This window comes from Myotis daubentonii, chromosome 16 (genome assembly GCF_963259705.1).
Source record: "Myotis daubentonii chromosome 16, mMyoDau2.1, whole genome shotgun sequence".
Taxonomy (NCBI): domain Eukaryota; kingdom Metazoa; phylum Chordata; class Mammalia; order Chiroptera; family Vespertilionidae; genus Myotis; species Myotis daubentonii.
Genome location: NC_081855.1, coordinates 17,455,159 through 17,462,037, shown reverse-complemented (window position 1 = coordinate 17,462,037; position 6,879 = coordinate 17,455,159). Strand labels below are relative to the sequence as shown.

At 58.5% G+C, this 6,879-nt stretch overlaps 2 protein-coding genes across 2 annotated transcripts; both read left to right on the top strand.

Annotated features, from left to right (window-relative positions):
- The first annotated feature begins 130 nt into the window (after positions 1-130).
- Positions 131-2,003, top strand: SPEM1 (spermatid maturation 1). The gene is made up of 3 exons (XM_059668791.1): positions 131-894; positions 989-1,049; positions 1,249-2,003. Exons 1-3 carry the CDS (start codon positions 751-753, stop codon positions 1,974-1,976), a joined length of 933 nt encoding a protein of 310 aa, XP_059524774.1. The 5' UTR covers positions 131-750; the 3' UTR covers positions 1,977-2,003.
- A 2,966-nt stretch (positions 2,004-4,969) lies between these two features.
- Positions 4,970-6,688, top strand: SPEM2 (SPEM family member 2). Its single transcript, XM_059668220.1, has 3 exons — positions 4,970-5,107; positions 5,271-5,328; positions 5,457-6,688. Exons 1-3 carry the CDS (start codon positions 4,970-4,972, stop codon positions 6,686-6,688), a joined length of 1,428 nt encoding a protein of 475 aa, XP_059524203.1.
- Positions 6,689-6,879: the final 191 nt, after the last annotated feature.

Sequence of the window (6,879 nt, the reverse complement as noted above, 5' to 3'; positions counted from 1 at the left end):
TTGTGCCTGCTGTGATGTTAGGGGGTGGGGGCAGGGGGTTTTGAAGAAACAAGCCTTGGGGATGTGACTGCTGATGAGGGAGGTCTGTAGCCACGGCCCTTTTCAGCAATAGCTCTGAGGCCTCGTCACTGAAGGGGAGTGGGTGCTGAGTAAGGTTGCCATGGTAATGGGGCTATTTAGGGAGATAAGATTAGGACCCACCCTGGCCCAGTGGCTCAGTTAGTTGGAGCATTGTCCCATACACCAAAAGGTTTCGGGTTCGATTCCTGGTCACATATCCAGGTGGTGGGTTTGATCCCTGATCTGGGTGTGTACAGAGGACAACCGATTGATGTTTCTTTCTCTCTCTCTCAACATATCCTCAGATGAGGATTTTTTTAAAAAAGAAAAGAAAAAAGAAAAAGATTAGGACCCGTGTCTGTGCAGAGGACTGAGCCTGGTGTAGAAAAGGACCAAATGGGCTGATGGGCGCAGACACTAGGCAGGCTGGAGGGCCTCGCTAGCTGGTCCAGGAAGCTGGCCACAGGAGGGGCATACAAGGTGGGGGCTTGGTTTCTTCCACGGTGTGGGCCCAGGCCAGAGGGTTAATCCCGGGCCAGGACTCTCCCTCTTGGCACATTGTGAGGAGGAGCCCCGGCATCATTGTGACCCGCCTACCCCCAGGGGCCTCTGGGTCAGGCGGGCGGGCTGCTGGGGACTGTGGCACAGTGGGTTGGGGGTCTAGGGGCCCCGGTGGTCCTAGGGACCCCCATGGCTGTGGCTGAGCAGCCATGGCCCAGGTGCGCCTCATATCACAGCCCCAACACCAACAGCTGCCAGGACCTGGGCAACTCGATCCTGTTGCTGCTGGGCCTCATCATCTGCATGAACATTGGCATCAACATGGTGACGCTGGTGAGGGCGGGGCTGGTGGAAGGGTGCCGGCAGGCTGGCGGGGGGCAGGCCTGGTGGCCAGGGCCTACCTGGGGTCACCGTGCCTTTCCCCCAGCTTTGGCGCAGACTCCGTTTCTTCTTACACGAAATGTTCTGCAGAATTGTTTCTGAGAAAGGTAAGCTGAGCCCGGGGTGGGGTTAGGGCAGAGGAGGGGCAGATACCCAATGTTCTTGCCCTTGACCCCCAGCTGGCCCCTTCCCTTCCCAGTCTCCCCTCTCACGTGCCACAGCTGTGCAGCTTCTCTCCCCGAACGCTGCTCTCTGCCCCGTAGGCGCCCGTGTCCCCCGCAGCCTCTCCCCTCTCCCTACCCACAGAAGCGTCTAAGTCATCCTCACCTGGAAAGAAGACCCAGCACTCAAAGCCGAGCCCCCCTGCAGTCCACCTTCGATGCACCATGGACCCTGTGAAAATGACCGTGACCCCCCGACCCACTCGCCGCCAGCGCCACCGAGGCTGGTCAGCAGGCCGTGCCCACCACCCAGTAGCCTGGGCCCCCGACACCGACGACGAGGAGAAGCACCCTCATCGGCACAGGGCGATCTGCTCCCACAACTGGGATCACCCCTCGGACTGGGACGGCTTCCAATCCGCCCAGGGGTTCTGGGATCCCTGGGCCCAGGACACTGCGGGGCTGCCCACCCAGGGCATTCGCTTCCAGGAGACCGTAGAGAGAAGACCCCTCAAAAGAGAGATGCGGTCGGAGATGAGCCTAGAGGCCTATGTGTACCCTGTGAACCCCCCGCCCCCCAGCCCACAGTGCCACAAGAAAAACGGAGGGCGGGCGGGAGCTGAGGGGGGGCAGGAGCCCTGCTCGCCTGGCCCCCCAGCACCCAAGGGTCCAGCAGCTGTCCCAGATATCCCCCAGAGGCACCCCTCACGCCACCTAGTGTATGACGCCCTGGACGTGAGGCGGCGGCTTCGGGAGCTGACCCAGGAGGTGGAGTCTCTGGCCCACTGTTACCCCATGGCCACCAGAGCCAACGCTGCCGAAGGGGCGAACAAGGACAAGGACTGGGTATACCGTCCGCTGACAGAGAGGTGACTGGAGGAGAATAAAAAACAGAGAGAAGCTGGTGTGTGGTGGTTTGGAGCCCCGGGGGAGGGGGGGGAGAGGGCGGGTGGCGGGAGAGGGGGAGCCCTGCTAGGGCCCACACAGCTCCTAGAAGCCCTGGTTGCTAAGGAGACGATCTCCTTGGGAACAGGGCCTGGAGAGCCCTGAGGACCCTCATCCACCTCTTGGCCTCAATCTATCAACCCTGTCCTCAGACCTCTTCCAGGCCCTTCTGGGCTCTACGGTTCCCATCTGCCTCCGCCCAGTTCTCTTTAGTGCCCAGAAAGGGCCCCGCCAATCCTACCCCAGGTGCCCAGGCAGCCCCACACCGGAAGGGAGGCCTCCGCCCGCATGGTCTGGGCCCTCAGTGGTCTGGTTCCTGCCAGAGCCCCGGTTTAGGCTGCAGCGATGGGTGAGGTGTGGTTCCCGCTCAGCCCTCATTTCTTTCTTCTTCTTTTTTAAATCTTTAAACCTTTTTTCTTCCTCTTTAAAAAATTATTTCTTTTTAATCCTCACCTCAGGATATTTTTCCCATTGATTTCCAGAGAGTGGATGGGAGGGAGGAGAGAGAGAGAGAGAGAGAGAGAGAGGGAGAGGAACATTGGTGTGAGAGACACACATTGATTGGCTGCCTCCCACATGGGCCTCTACTGGGGTTGGGGATCCTGCAGCGGAGGTACATGCTCTTGACCAGGACTTGAACCTGCAACCCTTCACGGGTTGACGCTCTAACCACTGAGCCAAACTGGTCAGGGCTCAACCCTTGTTTCTTTGGGGAGGGAAGGCAGCCAGCCCTCACCGTTCCCCAGTCAGAACCTTAAGTTCCTGTATCCGTAAGCGGGCTTAGAGCAGAGGATGAGAAACTGGGGACACTCTCAGGGCTGTGCCCGCCCTCTTCTGATTCCTGTCGTCATTTCACAAGTGAGGAGACAGCAGCTCAGAGAGGCAAGTGCATCCCCTGACAGAGAGGTGATTGGAAAAGAATTTAAAAAAAAAAAAAAATGAGAGAGGGAGAGAGAGAGAGAGAGAGAGAGAGAGAGGCAGGCTGGTTTGTGGTGGTTTTTTGGGGGGGGGGTCGGTCACACAGACATCAAGGATCAACTTCATGGCCTCAGGTGTTTCACCCCCTGCTTCTGCAGGTAGAGTCTCCTTGCCAGAGTCAGCTTCGCCCATCGGAGTCTCCCACCTGCCTTAGTTTGCCATGCGAACTCTCCAGAGTATTCCATCCATTGAGAGCAGCTGGGACCACACACATTCCCACTCACATACACACACATGTGCACACACACAACTTGGGAACGAGGAGCCATGTGAGTGCACCACGCTGAAGCGGTTGGACCTCACCTTCATTCCAGATGGGCTCCGGGATGTGAGCAGACAGGCCTTCAGTGAATCGCCCTGCTTCTCTGTTCCTTTTCATTCGGCTAATGCCCCCCCCTCCCCCCATCGTTTGCAGCTGATTGCATTCAGGGGGTGTGTACCAAGCACCTACTCTGTGTTTGGAGCCTTGATGGAAAATGCCTACTGGCCGTTCCTCTATTTCTGCTGAGTAGTTTATTGTGCAGACGAATGACTTGTAGTTCCCAGGGCACCCCTTTCACAGACACCAGTGATGAACCTTGTTTAAATAAAAAACTTTGTCATATCAACAATTACATCTATTTTGTGCTTTGTGAGTTTAATGTGTTTTTTAAAAAATTTTATTTATTGATTTCAGAGAGGAAAGGAGAGGGGGAAAGAGATAGAAACATCAATGATGAGAGAGAATCATCGATTGGCTGCCTCCTGCATGCCCCCCACTGGGGATCGAGCCCACAACCCAGCCATGCGCCCCCACCCCACCCCACCCCACCCCACCTCCGGGCCAGAATTGAACCCGGGACCCTTCAGTCCCCAGGCGGACGCTCCATCCACTGAGCCAAACCAGCCAGGGATAATGTGGTTTTCTTAAGGTGGTAGCTAACAGTTTTTCAACTTGAAGGGGTGGTTCAGTGGGAGGGCAATTGGTTAAGGACCACGTCCATGGTTGGAGGTGGTCCCTGGCAGAGGCAGCAACCCCAGCAAGGTAGAAACCAGTCTTGCTCTGAAGCAAAGGGGCTTATAGGCTCAGTGACCACCGACACCGAGGGCTGAAATCCCCGGCCAGAAAGGATGGTTAGGGTAGGGCCAGAGGTATGACAGGGAAACGGTCAGGACGAATGTACAATGAGGTGACTTCAGAGGGGACTCTTGCTGTCACCCATCCACCTAGTCACCCTAGATCAGCGGTTCTCAACCTTCCTAACGCCGCGACCCTTTAATACAGTTCCTCATGGTGTGGGGACCCCCAACCATAAAATTATTTTCGTTGTTACTTCATAACTGTAATGTTGCTACTGTGATGAATCGTAATGTAAATATCTGATATGCAGGATGTATTTTCATTGTTACAAATTGAACATAAAGCATAGTGATTAATCACAAAAACAATATGTAATTATATATGTGTTTTCCGATGGTCTTAGGCGACCCCTGTGAAAGGGTCGTTCGACCCCCAAAGGTTGAGAACCGCTGCCCTAGACGCTAGCTAGCCCCAAGTAGGTGTGGGTGGGAAACACCAACAGGTTACATAAACTGCCATCGTATCTTAGAGCAATGAAATACTAGTAGAGGAAACCTTTATGCACGCTTCAATCCCTAGGAAGACTGTCTCACTACTGTAGCTACCATATTGCCAAATCAGGCATCAGGTGTTGAGTTAAGCAAGCTCCCCTGGAGACAAAGGACAGACGGAACTCTGGGAAATCTGGGGACTGAGCCAAGGGCCAGCGGAGTGGATAAAGGGGCTGCCGCCTCTGCATTGTGACTCCTGCCATGTGCCTCATTATGACCCGGCTCCCTCACCAGCTGGCCAGGGTCCCCAGGTCCGGTCCTGGCATGAGTGCAGTGTGGGTCGGGGCCGGTGGGGGGGTGCGGCCCTGGTGGCCCTCGGACCCCCCCCCACCATGGAAAACAAGCTTTGGCATAACACCCTGGGGAACTGCAATCAAGACCAAGCAAATCCCCAGGATGCGGAGGACTTCGTCCTCCTGCTGCTGGGTCTCATCATTCTTGTCAACGTTGGGATCAACCTGACAACGGTGGTCAGTGCCGGCTGCGGGCCCTCCCTGGGAGCACAGAGGGCGGAGGGTGGGAGCCAGCTTCAGCCTGCACCCCCATCTGCAAGAGCCGTCTTGGCGGGGACGGGGGGCGGGGGGGTTGCTGGTGGAAAGCTTGGTCTTCACTCCCACCCCACCTCACCCCCAGATGTGGCGTGGGCTCCAGTGTGTCGTAGACAAGACGATCAATTGGATCCATCAGAAAAGTAAGTATGGCAGCTAGCGAGGGAGGGGACACCCCCACACCCCTGCTACCACCACAGCCCAAGAAAGACAAGCCCCCATGTTCCCAACCGACAACTGCCCTGCCCTCACGGACTCTTGCGTTCCCCAGATGCAATCTTGCAGGCTTGTAAAAGTCCCCCCAAAGACGCCCCAGCCAAGGCCCAAAACATCCACATCCACTGCGCCCTGGACCCTGTCGAAGTGAAGGTGACCCGGCCCTCCTGCTTCTCGGATTCCTCCCATCACCATCCCCGCAAGCGCAGCCAACGCCCGCTCCGCCACCACCGCCGCCCCCACTACGGCTACCAGCAGAGACGGAAGAACCACAGACAATTCCCCCCAAACTGCACGCTCTTCCACAGCCCACCTCACAGACACAGGAGGTCACAGCTGAGGCCAAAACCCATCTTTGATCAGGAGGACCCGGACTCCTTTCTGGAGGAGGACAACACCCTGTCCTTCCCCCATCCCAAGTACCCGCCGTGGGGCTGGGGCGGGCCGCGCCATCGGATGGGGCTGCCCTCCAACATGAGGCTGTGGGGCCGCCAGGGCGGGATCCTGGCCAGCTTGCCACCACCCTCCATCTACCAGGCCCCTGAGCTGCGCCGCATGCCCAAGCGCGTGGAGGCCAAGTCAGAGCTGAGGCTGCAGTGCTATGGGCTCCACCGCTCGCAGTCCCGCGCCTGGGGCAATATGGAGGCTGAGCAGTGGCCCTTGCCCCCTCCACCTCCCCACCGGCTGCCTCCCAACCCCTCCTGGGCCCATGGGGGGCACAGCCCTTACCAATCAAGGGGCCAGCTCCCGTATGACTGCTGGGATCAGCGGCGGCGTGGCCTGGAGGCCTCCGAGCCTCCATCCGCCCTGATGGCCCTGAGCTGCCGGCCCGAGGCCCGGGAGTACTGCTCCCCACAGGCCCACCGCCGGAGCCTCCCCGGCCATGCTTACAGCCACAGCCCCTACCCGTCCACAGGACACTTGAGCTACTCCTCCCGGGACCCCCATGAGGTACGGCGCCGGGCAGCTGAATGGGCTGAGGCCCTCCCCACACAGCACCCCCTGACGACATCTGCCTCCCTCACTGTGTTGGGCGAGGTCTCATACCAACGGACCCTGGCTCCCAGCCAGGCCCTGCCTGAAGCCCAGACTCCTGAGCCGCCCCCAATCACCTTCATGCCACTCAGCCGGAGCCCAGGGGGCAATGCCAATCACCAGGTGTACGACAGCCTGGAGCTGAAGCGGCAGGTGCAGGAGAACAGAGCGAGGGCCAGCTCCCTGCCGCCACCTTCCACCTCCGCCTCCAGGCCCTCGCTGCACAGGAGCCGGGCTGGGAACCTGAACTGACCGGTGGGGCGGTGGGGCAGGGCCCTGAAAGAGGAATAAAGAGCAACAGAGTCCAGGAAACCCGTGGTGGTCCGTGCCACTTCTTCTGCCAGCCTGGATCCCTGCCCTTAGCTCCCGGAAATGAGAAGCGGTGTGCTTGGCATGAGGCTCCCCGTGGGGCAGGGGCCCTCCTGGTCCTGCGCCAGGGCTCT

What these genes read in the sequence shown, in the direction of transcription:
- SPEM1 (XM_059668791.1), top strand. Translation starts at nt 751, where the DNA reads ATGGCTGTGGCTGAGCAGCCATGGCCCAGGTGCGCCTCATATCACAGC. An exon ending in GCATCAACATGGTGACGCTG is followed by an intron (nt 895 to 988) that starts GTGAGGGCGGGG and finishes CCTTTCCCCCAG; the next exon opens with CTTTGGCGCAGACTCCGTTT. An exon ending in CAGAATTGTTTCTGAGAAAG is followed by an intron (nt 1,050 to 1,248) that starts GTAAGCTGAGCC and finishes CCCTACCCACAG; the next exon opens with AAGCGTCTAAGTCATCCTCA.
- SPEM2 (XM_059668220.1), top strand. Translation starts at nt 4,970, where the DNA reads ATGGAAAACAAGCTTTGGCATAACACCCTGGGGAACTGCAATCAAGAC. An exon ending in GGATCAACCTGACAACGGTG is followed by an intron (nt 5,108 to 5,270) that starts GTCAGTGCCGGC and finishes CCTCACCCCCAG; the next exon opens with ATGTGGCGTGGGCTCCAGTG. An exon ending in CAATTGGATCCATCAGAAAA is followed by an intron (nt 5,329 to 5,456) that starts GTAAGTATGGCA and finishes TGCGTTCCCCAG; the next exon opens with ATGCAATCTTGCAGGCTTGT.